Source organism: Rhinoderma darwinii, chromosome 1 (assembly GCF_050947455.1).
Source record: "Rhinoderma darwinii isolate aRhiDar2 chromosome 1, aRhiDar2.hap1, whole genome shotgun sequence".
NCBI classification, from domain to species: domain Eukaryota; kingdom Metazoa; phylum Chordata; class Amphibia; order Anura; family Rhinodermatidae; genus Rhinoderma; species Rhinoderma darwinii.
Genome location: NC_134687.1, coordinates 579,624,915 through 579,642,738, shown reverse-complemented (window position 1 = coordinate 579,642,738; position 17,824 = coordinate 579,624,915). Strand labels below are relative to the sequence as shown.

The following is a 17,824-nucleotide window of genomic DNA, read 5'->3' as shown; positions in this document are numbered from 1 at the left end:
TCCACTTTTGCTTTCATCTACCTTGAAGTCCTGGTGCCGATACTGCGCTCTATTTTTCTCTATTGGATATTGGGGAATTGATTCACCCCCAGGTAACGAGCACATGGCCTGATTTGTTGAATTATTGGAGTGCTGTGTTCATCTACCCTGGACCATGTTCTTTATATATATATATATATATATATATATATATATATATATATATATATATATATATATATATGTATATATATATATATATATATATATATATATTTATATATACATACACGGTTTGTGTAATTACGAGGGCCACTGTTTAAAAATGGCTAGTAGGGGGGCTAGTTTGCAGAATGCTCATGACCACATATTCTATAAAGGCGTCCCTGACTGTAGTTTGTATCAATTCATACAATATAGTCACACAATATTCAGAGTGGAAAACAAACACAAGACAATGGTGAGTGTAGTACCTCCGCAGGAGTGTAAGCCATAATGTCAACCATAAGAGATACTGCACCCCAGTGTGTCAGCCGCAGGGCCTGCATGAGTGCCTGCAGGTGTATTAGCCACAGTACCCCTATAAGGGTATGTTCACACGTGCACGTCCGATACGCCTGAAATTACGGAGCTGTTTTCAGGAGAAAATAGCTCCTGAATTTCAGATGTAATGGCAAGTGCAGGCGTTTTTCGCATTGTCCATTACGGACGTAAATGGAGTTATTTTTCTATGGAGTCAATGGAAAACGGCTCCAATTATGTCCCAAGAAGTGACAGGCACTTCTTTGACGCGTGCGTGTTTTTTACGCGCCGTCTTTTGACAGCGACGCATAAAAATATGACCGTCGGCACAGAACATCGTAAAGCCCATTCAAATGAATGGGCAGATGTTTGCCGGCGCATTGGAGACGTATTTTCAGACGTAAATTCGAGGTTAAAACGCCCGAATTACGTCCGTAAATAGGGTGTGTGAACCCAGCCTTATAGTACCAGCCAAGGGTGTAGCTAACAGGGGGCAGGTGGTGTATAACAAGTCACTCTTCATTGACCAGGGTAGATACAGGACTTGGTGAAGTAAACCCTAGCTACGCCTCTGGTGCCAGCCACAGTGCCAAGATATCATGCAGTTATAGTTACTTGGCATGGCTATTCATACACTGTAACAGATCTGCTCTGTGAAAGTAAACACGGTAATACTGTAATAATAGTTAGGTCCGACCTATGGAGAAGCGGTGACGTGGCAGGTTGGCATGTGTATATTACTGCAGACATGTACTAACCAACTTGTCTGCTTTTTAGTATCTAGTTACAAGTTAGGATTTCTAGAAGACCGGGGATTTCTCTGGTTTCATATGTATATTTCGTTTTCTGCGTATCTATTATAAGATGGGGTGGCTATAGTATATGTATGCCATACAGTATATGTACATTTAGTGATACACATTTCTCCACAACTTGGCAACCATTTTTGCAGCTGTATCGGTGGCCGTATTGCAAGACCCCACTTTCCTAAAAGCAGATATAACTAAGGAACTGCTGGAGGGATGTTTTGAAAGTTGTTAAAAACTTTTCTGCTAACTCTGCACTTCTCAGTCTCCTCTTCCTCAAAATGTTGTACACAAGAAGAATGTAAGGTCACAACGCTCCCTACCCTGGATGGAGCAAACCATTCTATTACAGGGGGGACAGCTCTACAAATACTTATTTTAATTCTCTATAGAACAGGGATAAGTTTTCATTGCCCCCCTGTCATCTAAGGGCAGCGTCTCACTAGGGTGTATGTGCTTGGGGTTTCCCTTTTGTCCATTTCTTGTACTTATGATATAATTTCTCTTTTCTGGAACATCCCTTTAAACTGTGCTGGACTTTTGAGCCTGGGTGCACATTGATAAACAAGCTGTGTATATATAGGGCTTGCAGAATCCAGTGGAGCATTGCAGTCTGCAGAGGACCAAGGGCAGCGTAAGATATTACATTTCAATATTGTTTATTATATGTAATCTGTATGCCAAGCTCCCGCCGCCTACTCATATCTCTGCTCTGCTTTTCCCCAACTATTTAACATACTGATGTAGCAGAGCCGAACCCGTTGTTTTACAATTTGAAGCTGCATTGTTTGTTCATTGTGATAATACTGAGTTAAGAAACCGCAGAAAACATATTATTACATCACGAGTTGTGCTAAATGTCAAATTCTGCTCTGCTACTTCTTTCAATTCCATCTCAATAGAATCTGAGCTTTGCTATAGGGGAACCCACCCCCCCCCCCAAGGGGAACCCACCCCCCCCCCACTCCACGCATGCCACCCCGGTAATGTACATTCTAATGTCTGCTGTGGTATTTATTATGTGTTTAATGTATAGCGCTATTATGTATGGCTGTATTATGTGGGCACTGTATGGTGGGATATATATTATGACATTGTTATGGTATGCAGGCAGATTTGCATATAGAATTTTTATTTCCTTTCAATTAGTATTATAAAATATATTATATAATATCTCCAGGTATATGTTTATTAATGAAAGTCAATGGCAGACGTATGCCACTGTATAAAGAAAGAGGATGACAGCATCGAGTCGGGTGTAAAAAATCTAAAAACGTTATCCCTCCAGTATCAAAACCATGGGCAGCACTGTTCCTGGGTTATTGCCTCTCATCAGTTCATAGCAGGGTACAGATTTTGCATTTAGGCCCAGGAGCTTCAGGTTACACCTCTGGATCAGGTGACCGCAGACAATAACAAGCCACGCTCTATATTATGTTGATATCATGTGATTTGATTTCTGGGAGTGTAGTCATGTAAATTAATCTCATGCGGAAAGAACAGGACATTATGTTACCTGCTGGGGACCTGACGTGGAACAATAGAGCTCAGCAGTAATCTCAGATTTACCTGTTTTGAGCGATAGCAAATATTATCCTATGTTCCAAATTGAAGGGCATCTTCCCCTAAAATCCAAATGTTGCCTGTAAATATAAGTCCTTGCGTCTTCTGTCATGTTATATGTTCAGTTATCTGCCTCATTGTTTAAAGTAATAGTAAATGGTAAAGTTACAGGTATGTTCAGAGCTGCAGAATGAGATAGATGATACTAAAAAGGCTTAACTGATCAAGAACTACGTGTTACGGCCCAGGCCGGAGCCCTTCTGGGTACAGGCATTAATGTACCTGTTGAAGGCCCTGGTCTGGAGCGGAAACGCGTAGTTCTTGATTAGTTAAGAATATTCAGTATCATCTAGCTCATTCTACAGCGCTGAACATACCTGTAACTTTATTACTTTCCAAACGGACAGACGGCAGGTACTGATCCGGTCAACAGGTGCAGCAGCAGCATTCTCTCCGTATTTACCCACCCTACCGGCCGGCACAATCAACATAGGTGAGCGTATACAGCGCAGACCGCCTCTGTATCAATTCTTTGCTATACCATATCACACTATGGAGCGCTGTGTCATTTTTCTTTTTTCGTTTTCCGTCACTGTTTAAAGAGACTATTTTCTTATAACTCTGTCAGCGCTGATTGTACAATGTCAGAGGTTGTAAGGACACACCCTATTGACAAGGGGAACGGTAACATCAAGTTGTCCGTTTATTCATACATTTCCAGGAGGAATAACCGTGGAACATCACATTTCAGGGTTCTAAGAGAAGATGCTCCAGAATTGTCATTTTATGGGGAATGTATTTACTAAAAGAGACATATCAGGAGAGCTGTCTGGTCCTCTTTAACTAACATGTTTGCTCTTCAGGGTTCTTGGAAAGCTGGATGACATTCAATAAGCTTACTCAGAAAAAGATCTAAAACAATTTCAGGACTGCGTGCCATTTTATTTTATATTCTAGGGTAAACATGCTCTGTTGAAAGATTGACAGAATCTAAGTACTTAAACTTTAAGGGATCGTCTGAAATTTTAATATATGAAATAGGCTGCTGAATATGTTCTAAAATATAAAAAGAAACCATACTCACCTATTAAATCGCCTGTCGCTCCAGCACTGATGCACCGGTGGTCGCCGTCTGTCTTTGTTTACTTGTCCTGCAGTGATGACATGTATTACATGCACATGACCACTGCAGCCAATCACTGGCCTTCGCAGTGACGTGCCATACATGCTATCATCGGCGCTGTGAGGCCAGTGATGTAAATATATAGCGCAGGATCTGTTATTCTAGCTAGTTGTTTCTTTGAAGCAAATATAACTCTGTTTTTTTATCTTGCAGGTGAAGCTCAACCATGTGGAAGGGCTTTGCACTTGCCCTGGCTCTCTGTCTCCTTCCTTGGGGAGGGGCAGAGAGCCAGGGCCACCGTACACTGTGCAAAAAACCACCAGACTGGAAAATCGGAACGCAGAATCCCATGCTGGATTCCGATGGATCGGTCACGGTTGTGGCACTCCTGTCAGCAAGCTGATACTTGTGCCTCCTGCAGGCTTCCAGGTGAGCTCATGTTTGTTCTCTTTAAGTCATTTACATATTCATATCAACAAAAAGTTATCATTTATTTCTCCCTACCGAGTCGATCTATCTCTCGCCTAGGAGCCAGCCAACATGATTCTTATCTCTTCTCTGTGATATGCAAAAGTTATGCAAATTTCTAATATATTTGTGAATTCCTCACAATTGTTTTAAGATCTCTGCTTACTGTTAGTGAATGGAAACATTCTTATATTCAGAAGCTGAAAAGCCCTACATACCTATTCCTATTTATATATCGTTATTTTAGTTTGGATGAACTGCGGGTGAAACTGGATAATGAAAACTACATGAACGTGTCCTTCATTGTGGTCAATCACCAAGGGGAAGATTCCCGAGCAAAATACAATGAGCTGAAAATCAGGGTCTCTGAGAATATTCCTGTGTATCAACAAGAGGAGGGCCAGGTGGACATCTGGAGTCTGCTGAATGGAAACAAAGATGATTTTTTCATTTATGACAGGTTTGTTGTGACATTAAAGCCTATCTTTACAATGTCTCCCTCCTTGTACATAGAAAGTGTATAACTTACAGTACAGTATCTTTTTTCTGTGCGTTTCCCCTTTGTTTTGATATGTATATGTATATCTTGACGCAGCATTATTTCTTCTGCTATCTTCTCATGCTTCTCATTGTGTAATGTCCTATTATCAAAAGGCATGGTCCGAAACAAGCCGGTGTAGTATACAGAGGAAGTCTATTATTAAGCAGATTCATGAGACGATGTTCAGTACATGTGGTCAATCACAGGAAGACAAGTTGTTGCTAGACAACTTGTCCAGGCCGTCCTCCTGGGATGACGTTTCATCCCATGTGACCGCCAATTACAGGCTGCAGTGGTCACATGGGCTGAAACGTCATCCCAGGAGGTGGGGCTGCAGGATGGCAGAGGGATGCGTCCCCATGGCTATTTAAGTATGAAACTTTTTTTTTTATGTGCTGTTTTCGGCAGCAGACATTCTGGTCGAATAACTGCACCACAATTTGGTGCGGTTTTTCAGCCAGAATTCCCTGCGGCGCCTAGGGCAGATACGCTGTGTGCTTTTACGCAGCGTATCCGCCCTGTGTAAACATAGCCTAAGAGCGGGTTCCCAGGTAGAGTGAACGCTGCAGAATTTCCACAACTGAATTCTGTGCGGAAATTACACAGCATTTAGAGTAGCAGCAAAGTGAGTGAGATTTAGAAAATCTCATGTCCACGCTGCGGAAAAAAAGCACAGTGTAAACGTTAATAAATTAACCTGCGGTGTGCATGTCAATTTATGCTCTGTTTTCTTTGCTTTTCTGTTGCAGGTTTTCCCCATTGAATTCAATTGGGATGCAAAACCCACAACAGAAAGCCATGTATTGCGACTTTTGCGGCGGATTGGCAGCGATTCTGCCGCAAAAATTGCAACTCAGGGAAAAAAAAGAAATCATACTTACACAGAAGTCTCTCCTTCTTCCTGCAGTCCAGCCTCCTGGGATGACATTGCATCCCTTGTGACCACTGCAGCCAATCACAGGCTGCAGCGTCACATGGCCTGCAACGTCATCCAGGAAGGCTGGACTACGCGCAGAGAAGAGAAGGTAAATATGATCGGGCATATTTTCTCCCCAGCGCTTTTTTCCGCAATTCAAATTCCGTTCGAAAAACCTCACCACAATGTGGTGCAATTTTCAGACGGAATGTGCTGTGGGTTCCAGGTCAGATACGCTGCACAGTTTTTAGGCAGCGTATCTGACCTGTGAGAAACCGGCCTAAAGGTTCGTATGTAATGACAGCCACGATCACACACACAATTTTGGCTGAATTTTTTGAGCCATAGCCAGAAGTGGATGGAAAGAGGCAGGAAAGGTCGAAAGAAAAGACTGATGCATTTATAAATTTTTTGTGTCCACTCCTGTGTTTGGTATAAAAAACGGAGCCAAAAACTGCATAAAAATGTGTGTGATCATGGCCTTATGCATGCTTTATCAATCTAAGGACAGGTTCACACGAACAAGTGCAAACGTGGACGTGAAAAACAGTCGTTATTCACGTCCAAGTTGCACTTGTGCGGGTCCTGTTTTCATGGATCCCTTATTTACTTGAGTCTATCGAGGGATCCGTGAAAATGGAAGAAAATAGGACATCTTCTATTATCAGCTAGACGAGCGTTTATAGAATGCTCGCTGCCGATAATTGCCCTGTGTAAAGAGGGCAGCGATCAGCAGACGAACGAGCGAACGCTGGATCATCTGCTGGTTGTACAATTTTTAAAAAGTAAAATATTATCGTTGTCGGCAGCAAAACGTGCTGCCGACATGATAATAACGTATGGGGACGAGCGATTGGAGTAACGACCGCTCGTCCCCATCCATAGCTCTGTGTGACAGGAGCAAACGAGCGCCGATCAACGATGTCTCATTGATCGGCGCTCGTTGCATCGGCCGGTGTAAAAGGGACTTTATTCCTATTATTTGTTAATAGACGTTCATGCTTATTGCATTCTCTTTCAGGTGTGGACGACTGGTGAAACACATTGGGCTTCCTTTTGCGTTCCTGCAGTTCAATTACATTGAAGATGCAATAAAGCAGGTGTACTGTGACAGTACTTGTAGAGAATGCAAACATAAGGTAATTTGTTTTCTCATATAAAAAGTGTATTGCAAAGTTTCACATTTTTACTGCATTCACATACACAGCAGAGATAAAATTGTGTGTACAGTTGTGTAATTAGAACTTACACAAGTTCTGTATGAACTCCCATCTCCATTAGGAGGTAGACATTGATGTGGATAGAGATTTGGATTCCTAATGTCCCTGTGACCATACTACAGAAGCATTGTCATGGGGAAGCAAAGCAAATTAGCTTCAGCCGAGCTTCTATGAACTTTGTTCTCTAAAGACGTTGCGCGTTTGTAAGTTATTAACCAGTTAGTGACCGCCAATACGCCTTTTAACGGCGGCCACTAACGGGCTTTATTCTGATGCATATGCCTTTTTACGGCACTGCATCAGGATAAGTAAATAGAGCAGGGAGCCGTCAAATCTCCCTGCTCTCAGCTGCCAGAGGCAGCTGAGGGCTGGGGGCATCCCTGCTCTGCCGGGTGAGATCGATATTAGCATCGATCTCATCCATTTAATCCCTCAGATGCGGTGCACAATAGCGAGCACCGCATCTGAATGGTTTTGGAGAGAGGGAGGGAGCTCCCTCTCTCCCCCACCGACACCCGGCGATACGATCGCCGAGTATCTGTGTCTCCAATGGCAGCCGGGGGCCTAATAAAGGCCCCCAGGTCTGCCTGGAGCGAATGCCTGCTAGGTCATGCCGTAGGCATGACCTAGCAGATGCCTGTCTGTTTTAAACGGACAGGCAGTAATACACTGCAATACAAAAGTATTGCAGTGTATTATAATAGCGATCGGAGAATCACATATTAAAGTCCCCTAGTGGGACTAGTAAAAAAGTAAAAAAAAGTTTAATAAAGTTAATTTTAAAAAAAATGTGAAAAAAATTAAAAACCCACCTTTTACCCTTACAAAATGCTTTACTATTAAAAAAACAAAATAAAGTAAAAAAGTTACACATATTTGGTATCGCCGCGTCCGTAACGACCCCGACTATAAATCTATAACATTATTTAATCCGCACGGTGAACGCTGTAAAAATTTTAATAAAAAACTATTAAAAAATTGCTGTTTTCTGTGAATCCTGACTTTAAAAAAATGTGATAAAAAGTGATCAAAAAGTCGCATCTACTCCAAAATGGTACCAATAAAAACTACAAGTCTTCCCACAAAAAAAAAAGCCCTCATAAAACCGCCAAAAAATAAAAACGTTACGGCTCTTCAAATATGGAGACACAAAAACAAATAATTTTGAAAAAAAAACGTTTTTACAGTGTAAAAGTAGTAAAACATACAAAAATTATACAAATTTGGTATCGTTGCAATCGTAACAACCCGCTGAATAAAGTTATTGTGTTATTTATATCACACGGTAAACGGCGTTGATCTAAGATGCGAAAGAGTGGCGAAATTTCAGGTTTTTTTCTATTCCCCCCCCCAAAAAAAGTTAATAAAAGTTAATCAATAAATAATATGTCCCCCAAAATGGTACTATTAAAAAGTACAACTTGTCCCGCAAAAAACAAGACCTTATACAGCTATGTCGACGCAAAAATAAAAAGGTTATAGCTCTTGGAATGCGACGATGGAAAAACTTAAAAAATGGCTTGGTCAATAAGGTTTAAAATAGGCTGGTCATTAAGGGGTTAAACTCTAATGGCACATTCACACGTGGCGGAATTGCTGTTGAATTCCGCTGAGGACAGTATGCAGTCAAATTCTGCAGCAGCCGTTTTTTACATTTGTTTCTATACATTTTTAGGAAACTTAGTTCAGATGTTGCAGAAAATAAATGTGCGGAAATCAGGCTGCAGTGCAGATTTTTCCCTCCGCAGCATGCTCATTACATTGCGGAGAAGAAGCGGAATTGCGGATTTCAGCCTTTGCAATGAAAAAACTGAAATCTGTGGCAAGTCCGCTGTGTTTTCTGCAACGTCTGAATTACCTGTCAAATATGCAAATGTTGGTGCAGATTCGTTGCGTCATTGCCCCAAATCTGCACCAACATTTGCAGCGGAAAAATTCCGCCACGTCTGAACGTGCCCTAAGGGTCAGTTCACACGTTGTGTAAACACTGCAGATTTTCCGCAACAGAGTTCGTCGCGGAAAATCTGCAGCAAATACAGTAGCAGCAAAGTGGATGAAATAAAACAAATCTCATCCACACCCTGCGTAAACAGTGAGCGGAAAAAACGCTCAGAAATTTACCTGCGGTGCGGAATTTTATTCCGCAGCATGTCAATTGTATTTGCATAAACGCTGCTTATGTGTTGCATTTGTGTTTACTCCTCCAGGCCGGCCTCTTGGGATGACGCTTCATCCCATGTGACCGCTACAGCCTATCACAGGCTGTAGCGTCATCCCAGGAGGCTGGCTTGCTAGCAGCGGACATTCCAGCCAAAAAAACTGCACCACAATTTGGTGCGTTTTTTTGACCGGAATACCCTGCTGTGCACGGGCGTGCTCTTACGCAGCGGATCCGCCCTGTGTGAACTCGGCCTAACTTTGTGCAAAAACTGAAAATACAGCCTTCGGCCAGAGTACTAGAGTTCTACTTTGAAACAGAGTTTTACTTTCCTGAACACCGCAGTTCCAGAGATTCTTTACTAGGCCCCAGCTGAAGACTGTGTTGGCGATTATAACATTACAACCTATCAGCGCTGTCCTAAACTGCCCAGGAGTTTGTGGAGGAAATACTCCAACTGCCGACTACTGGTGACCACTGATATTACATCTATCACATATATAGTTAGCGTGGTCACCGATACAGAAAGGCCTTTAAAAAGGTTGTCTGGTTTTATCAAATTAATGTTATTTTTTGTATAATGAATAGTTATAAAATATTCCAATACAGTTTCTATATTAATTCCTCATCGTTTTTAAGATCTTTGCTTGTTGTTGTTCAATAGAAACCTTCATTATTTACTTCCAATGGATACAATGTTGTCCATGGTCATGTGATAGATACACAGCTGCTGGGCTCGTTACAATTACAGTATGTGTATCAGAGCTATATCCCAGCACCTGTGTATTAATCACATGACCATGGACAACATTATATCCACTGGAAGTAACCAATGAAGGTTCCTACTGACTCACAGCAAGCAGAGTTCTTGAAAATGGCGAGGAATAATACAAAAAGTATAATGGAAAATTGTTTAACATTAATTTGCCGAAACCGGACAACCCCATTAACAACTGAGGAGAAGGGTACAGGGTATTGTTATTAGATTACAGAAAGGTAAGTTTTCAACTGGAGCATAAAGTGAAGATTTCTAAAAGGGTGAATGGTGGAACGGCAAGAGTTAATAACTATATAACTAAAGTGTTGCAAAATAAGTTGGCACTATATAAATGAAGATTATTATTACATTCAACAGAAGATTTCTTTGCTTCGTGGGTTGCTTGTATTATTTATCTATCACATGCATTATTGTAGACTCCTGATGATGTGTGCATAAAAGAAGAAGAGACGCCAACGCAGGTAAAGACCGATGAAGAGCCAATAGAGACACTCGAACATCCCCGTAATCATGGCCGGCATAACCATCACCAGGAGAAGGAGACTGCAGTAGAAGATTCGAACAGGCCAAATGTCCACGTTCAGAAAAAACACCATCATCACCACCACCACCACCACCACAAGGCAGAGGGTTGTCAAACTCCCCTTGATAAGGTAGCGGAGCGCAATGAACCAGAGGGAAGGGTGGGAGGTGGACCTGAGGGGGCAGTTGCCTCAAGCAGAGAGACAGAGGGCCCATCTCTAGAAAGTAAGCTCTGAAAGAAGGTTCGGAGCTGACGAAAGCAGTACCTCTGAGATTGGGAAAAGGAGTCAGGAAAGGTCTCAAATAGCTGATGCTGACACTGCAGACATCTGTCCTTTGAGGCAGCACAAAATGGAGTCACTTGACAGTGTAAGGAGGGTCTCCCGGCTTCCTGCAGGTGACAGGAGCTGCTATCAGACAATCTGTCAGAATCTTGACAGTGACGTCTGCCACCAGCTGCATGACATAAAGCAAGTGCAGACCGGCCTGACTCCAAGCTCCCCCCAGTAACAGAGCACCGCGTTGCCTGAGAATGATCAAAGGAGACAGGAAACTGACAATGACAGGAACTGTGCAAGGTTCACGTGTAAGCAGTTAAAATTTACACCGTCATGTCCCTGATGTGCATCTCCAAATATAATGTGACATCTTAAAAAAACGAAAAACTTGTAACACTGCAATATGACCTCCTCAGAGCAGTGGACATTTCTAGAACAACAGAAATGTAGGACAGCAGAGCAGATGTGGGCAATCTTCAGATCTCCAGATGTTTAGGAACTTCAGATTTAGCAAGTTTTGCTAGACTTGGGATCCTAAATGAATTGGTGATCTTTAGGTTGTCTGGTCTGGTGGGGATGCATAGCGTAGGCCATTACTGTAGGGTTTTTGTCTCCTAAGATCACAATGGGTGAATTGTTTTCTGCTTCAGAGTTGGACGAGATCTGCAGTGCAGTTTCTTACTTGACCCTGGAGCATTAAGCAGGTCAACCTTGAGGGCGTAACATCTAAGCCTTATAACATCCTAGAAGTTTTATATGCAGCTCAAGTATTTAGCCTCTCTAGTTCTCCTCCTTAAATTGTGGTTGCATCCTTGAAGGCTGAAGCATAAACTACAAAATAGGGGCTTCCGTCTGATGCCCGCAACCATGACAGGATCTAGATCTAGGGAAGAAATCCAACTTTTTGAATCCAATATATATATTTTTTTTATAGTAAACTTTTATACTCCTAATGCTAGAGAACACTCTTGTTTTCCACTCCAGCTTTCTAACCCTCCAAATGTCAATAATTAAGCTACATTTATTATTCTCAATTTATCATTTTGTGCAATAGTAGAATACTAACGCTATTTGTGTTCGTTTTATCCTTTCATAGACTAATACTTAAGTTTTGAGATGTTAGAAGTATTTGTTGAGTAACCGTCTTTGATAGCAGATGTTGTAAATTAATGATGGTTTATAGGGAAATGAAATCCTAGTGAACCTGACCAAACCTTTATAGCAATACTATGAAGCAGGAATGTATTCTTAACGAAGATGTCTGACGTCTCAATACGAGAACAATAAAAAAAATTACATGCGCTTTGGTGTCCTTCTTCTGGGATTATATGTACAAATCAAGAGTTAACAGGATACAAGACACGTCTGAACAGCAGATAATAAAGGAATATGGCAGCTATCTTGTTTCACAATAACAAACCCACTTCTACTCCATAGTTTATGCTTTTGTTTATTTTTACAATAAAAGAATGATAGGTGGGGGTCTGACATTTAGGACCTCCACCATAACTAAAGAAAAGGCCTCCAAGCCCCCACTATTTTCCACACTCCCATTTCTTTCTATTGAATGTGGGTGCACACGCAAGACTCTCCAGCTGGTAAGAAGGACCTGCTGCCCCTCATTCTCTATATGGGTGTCCGTACCCCAAATTGCAGCGGTTTTGCAGAGCAGTTTTTGGCCATGGGGCTTGTATGTACAGATGAAGGACATGGTTTCCATGTGCTTCACCTGTGCAAACCACGCAGCTGAAAACCGCATTGCAGAGCTGCGGCAATTCGGGTGCACCCCAAAAGGGTCTGCGCTATATAATATACTCTTAAAAAGCAACAACAATACATGCACAAATGTCAACACAACCATATGTGTAAACCCTCCCTTAAATGAAGCTCTGCTTTATGAGCCACTTTTTAGACTATAATAGATCAGGGCTTGAATTGCAACTCCCTAATGTTATTTTCAGTCACTTGTGAGAGTGGTCCTAAACTAATGCAGGACTAGTGAGGGAATTTACATTCTCAGAGGCTTCTTTGTAGATCTGTCAGGACACTGCAGGTCTCAACTCTGCTTAGTTCTCTAATATATACTGGGTAGTGGCTTCAATGGGGAGATTTCCGTAGTATAAAACCAAACACAAAATGGGTATGTATAAGGCAAAAAATAACCACTTTGTTTACCACAAAAAATATATATTTATTTAAGGCAATTACACCACAATAACAATGTAGTTACATGAAAATTAATAAAGAATATTGCATCAAACCGTTATCCAGTAACTAAATCTGAAGTTTTTTTTTTTTTTGGGTGGTCTTGTTGGGGCTTCTTTGTTGAACCACTTATCAGGGTGGCATCACACAAGAGATCCGGTTCAGCATGGATTTGCTATTTTAAATGATTTGAATGTTTTTGTGGTGTAATTGCATTAAATAAATATATATTTTTTTTGTGGTATACAATGTGATTATTTTTTATACCCAATTTGTGTTTTTGTTTTTACTACTGAAGTTTTTCAGGGTATGTGGCAATACAAGTGCAGTGCCTACCGGTGTCTATTTTCTGCTCAATGTGGAGATTTATTGTAAATGGTCAACTTGGTTCGTGTAAATAAAGTTAATTGAAATGAGCACAAGAACATTGCGTTAATTTCATGTAACTTTATTTACACAAACCCAGAGGACCCCCTTAACAATGAGTGATTTTAAAGTTATTCGGGCTGTCCTGGGGAGAGGGGATTGCAAGTGTCTAAATAATCTCAAACCCAAAACATAACAGCGGTTCTATATTTGTAAATTAGAAGTTAGAGCAGTGCCCAAAGTTTGTTCATTGTGTTTTTTTGTTTTTTTTTAATATACAGAAATATTAAAATGTTTCTGCTCAATTTCAACAGCTATTATTTCAAAAGTGACAACAGGAAACACCTCCATACCACCTACATGCACTTCAGGTCACTTTTGCAAAAATGGCCAGCACAACAAAATTAAAAATTGCCAATATCTGTATAAGTAGGAAAAAACAATTGCCAAACTTTGACTATCACTCTAACTTCTGATTGAACAGTACATGGCCGTTGTTAAAATGTGGGTGTAAATACTCTTGAAATCATTTAAGTTGAATGAGACATGAAAAATCCTATAAATACGTGTTTAGACAAGGCAATAATATATCCATCTACTTGACATTCTTCAGAAACGTTTCCTCTTCAGCCTGGAGTCTGATCCGCTGCCAAGTCTTCTTTCTAAATCTTCAATTGTATTGCGGAGACTTTCAATTTCCTTGTTCTTTTCTTCTTGCAAATGCTGTAATTTCTTTTAAGAAGACAAACAGATGTGATATCCTGATTAGTAATAATTATAATTCACAGATGCCTGTCATACCTGACAGAACGTTTAATAGGTGTTCACGCCATTGCTGCTTATTATTGCAATGCTCTATGCGGGACCAGGAGTCTGTAGGCACAGATTGTCTGGTGCCATCGACTACGCCCATCTAATAGGCTACAGTGACACCCACTGACATGTATAGCCTTAAAATGTTTGTCTGCTCTAAAAAAAATAAGGCAGAACTTTGCAGCGTGCTTCTCAAAACATCTAGTGCGCTCTGCCTCTTCCTGGGTGTCCTCCTCTTATTGGCACAGCGCTGTGACAACGTATACATTTTGTAAATACATATAATTTACATAGTTATACATAAATACATATAATTTACATAGTTATACATAAATACATATAATTTACATAGTTATACATACTGCTAAGTGTATTCATTGGTAAGTTTTCCTTTTAGAAGGTGCCCTTCCCCCAGGGGTGCCTATTGTACAGGCCTACTGTACCTATAGGTAAATCCAGCCCTAACTCTATGTCCTATATCTGAATTCATTATTTTTGCAGGTATACGCCAAACATATATACGACTTGTGGCAAATTCACATATGTCAATGTGCTTCTCTGAATATGATAAATCTCTGATAAAATCAGGGACATTTTTGCTGACACTTGCAGCAAAACAACATTTATAATAGAAGTGTCCATGAGTATCTAGTAATCATTAACCTGGTTAGAGCTATAAGAAAACATTATACTGACTTTATCTTGCAAGTCATTAAAGGGGTATACATTCCTGACATATATGGCATATCCACACCTTGGAGACCGACACCTATCTCTAGAACGGGCCCCCCTCTGGCCACTGAGTTAGAAGATTGCCGGCTTTTCAGGAAACAGCCGAGTGCATTTTGCTACGCTGTTTCCAGAACTCCCACAGAAGTGAAGTAAGCTAGGCTGCTTCCGGAACTCAGTCGCCCATTAGGACAAAAGCTATTCCACACAACTTAGCCGACCTTGATCTAATATGTATTGGCTCTGTTCACACCACCCCTGGTGTGTACACCTGGTTTATATTTTGGGGAAATCTGTATACCATAACATTTCATATGTCTGCCATAGACATATGCATACCATATAGTAAACTTTTTTTTTGAATGCACTTGTTTTGGAAAATGAAGTCAACCATGCTTCCCAATACAATTGAAAGAAGGTTTCCTAAACCTAGTCTTAAGGGGGTTTTACAGTGGGCGATTATCGGGCAGATGAGTGTTCATAGAACGCTCGTTGCTGATAATTGCCCCGTGTAAACAGGGGATCGATCAGGAGATGAACAAGCAAACGCTCGATCATCTGCTGGTCGTATCGTTTAAAAAAAGTAAAATATTATCGTTGTCGGCAGCACGTGTCCCTGTGTAAACAGACGCGCTGCCGCCATGATAATAATGTATGGGGACGAGCGATCGGAGTAACGACCACTCGTCCCCATCCATAGGTCCGTGTGACAGGAGCAAACGAGCGCGGATAAACGATTATCGGCTGGTGAAAAAGGGTCTTTACTGGGGAAAGAGGGGCTTTCTGTGACTACTGAGTAAAGAGGGAGGGGGCATTGCTGTGACTACTGTGGCAGGGGTGACTGATAGCACTACTGTGTGAAAGAGGGCTGCTGTGATTTCTAGTGAAAGGGAGCACTGCTGTTACTACTGGGATGGAGAAGGAGAGCACCGCCGTACAACTTGGGGTAGAGGGCGGACACTGCTGTTATTACTGTTTGGAGAGAAGTGCAATGCCAATTGTTAAAGGGCAGTGCGACAATGGTCTACACATACTAGAACTTAGTGGTCTATAAAACACTGGATTCACTAATATTGTGAATGAAAAGCAAAGCATAAACTTCCATTCACATACTAGACATCTGGCCCAATGCATCAAAAATATAGAAAATCCAATAAGTGTAAACCTGACGTTGTGTCTGGAAAAATGTAAAAGAATGTTCAGCTCTGCTCGATATCAGCTATTTCCTATCAATGTTTACGCTCATACCCTTTAATATTTAACTCAGTCATCATTAGGCCTAGACACTTACAGCTAGTACTAGGTTTAGCAGTCTGAACCATGGAATGATCAGAGTGATCAGGCAGAACATTCATGTAAACTGAGCGTCCTTGCTCTCTTCTCAATCATCAGTGCAAGAGAATAAGAAGCTGCATGCGATTAATCTGTGACAGGTTGACCGTGTCCAGCTTCCTGGCATAGGCCTTGAGACAACGCTTTAACCTGGAAAGGTTTATAACCACTTGACTACAAGTATATTATTTGTTAAACCCTAAACTAAACTAGACTAGATGGATATTAAAGCTAACCCTTGGAGTCCTAATCCCACAGGGTATAAATAGGACCCTTAAGCCACCCACAACCACCAGATATACTATATATTAACCTCTAGTCAACTCTAGACCACCTGGACTATTATGTATTAGCCCTTAAATAACCCTAGACCTCCAGGGACTATAATTACCTCTTTAATTACAAAATTAGTACAAATAACATTAATATTAACACAGACCACTAGGAATGTATTATAGGGGTGGCCTATGGATGTCATAGAATAGTGTCCCTTGCTCTGGACCCCTCTATTAGCTAGAGAGGAGTGTCAGTGAAAAGAGTGTCTCTCTCTCTAGCGGACATCCATGAATTTTAATGAGTTCATACAACTGCCCAGATAGAACGATTCCTTTAACCCATAAATCACTCTGGACTATCAGAAATAATATTTCTCAAACCAAGATTCCCTAGTCCACCCAATTAATATCAATCCCTAAACCACCATAAACTTTAAGAAAAAATAAGTATTAACCCATAGACTACTAGAGATATAATTTTTGTTTACCCCTACACTACAGGAAAATTATTCCTTCCACACAGCTAAAATAAACAATAGTGTCTCCCGGGGTTACAACCTATGCTTGTTTACAGGGAGGCAAAAGTCCTGCTACTGTCTATTCCCTATAGGTATCCCCGCAGGCATGATCATTTAGTACTGTCAAAAGCTTCACTGTCGATCAACATTTCAAATATTTACCCATGAGACTATCATGAATATTCTTATAAAAAAACTGGATACTTAGGGATGGTTTGTATATTTCGTGGTGTTATATATCCCCCACCTGGATAATGGTTAATTCACTTCTCCGTAGTAATAGAATAATGAAAAAAATAGATCCGGAGTACTAAAATATAACTTTTACTAGTATGAATAAAATAGGTATAAACAGATATATAAACAATAGGAGGAACCCATTTGCCAATACTGCATACATATACTTAATTGTTTCCCATCGTTTCAAATTGTTGTCAACAATATTTTTGTATTGACAGCAGATAAAGATCAGTCCGCCTTTATAAGGTTTCCCAATTTAGAATAGTTCTTTTGGTCACATATGGAGGAAAGGAATGTTGGGACACATGTCCTCCTACCCCGTTTCTGTCGGTAAATAGTCCTCCACATCAATGTGTCCAGAAATAATGTTACGTCCTCTCCTGGATGGTGAAAGAGCGACAGGGAGACCCACCTGTCGCTCTTTCACCATCCAGGAGAGGACGTAACATTATTTCTGGACACTTTGATGTGG

General features: G+C 40.9%; 2 protein-coding genes across 3 annotated transcripts in view; one reads left to right on the top strand and one right to left on the bottom strand.

Annotated features, from left to right (window-relative positions):
- Positions 1–1,840: 1,840 nt before the first annotated feature.
- SELENOP (selenoprotein P) lies at positions 1,841–10,927 on the top strand. Its single transcript, XM_075839495.1, has 5 exons — positions 1,841–1,941; positions 4,207–4,422; positions 4,709–4,921; positions 6,940–7,057; positions 10,491–10,927. Exons 2-5 carry the CDS (start codon positions 4,220–4,222, stop codon positions 10,830–10,832), a joined length of 876 nt encoding a protein of 291 aa, XP_075695610.1. The 5' UTR covers positions 1,841–1,941; positions 4,207–4,219; the 3' UTR covers positions 10,833–10,927.
- Positions 10,928–12,306: 1,379 nt separating this feature from the next.
- Positions 12,307–17,824, bottom strand: part of CCDC152 (coiled-coil domain containing 152) — a 95,530-nt gene continuing 90,012 nt past the window's right edge. For both annotated transcript variants that reach the window (XM_075839503.1, XM_075839509.1), the window contains one exon: positions 12,307–14,177. In XM_075839503.1, coding sequence (XP_075695618.1) covers positions 14,055–14,177 — 123 coding nt within the window. In that variant the 3' untranslated portion in view covers positions 12,307–14,054. The remainder of the gene's footprint in view (positions 14,178–17,824) is intronic.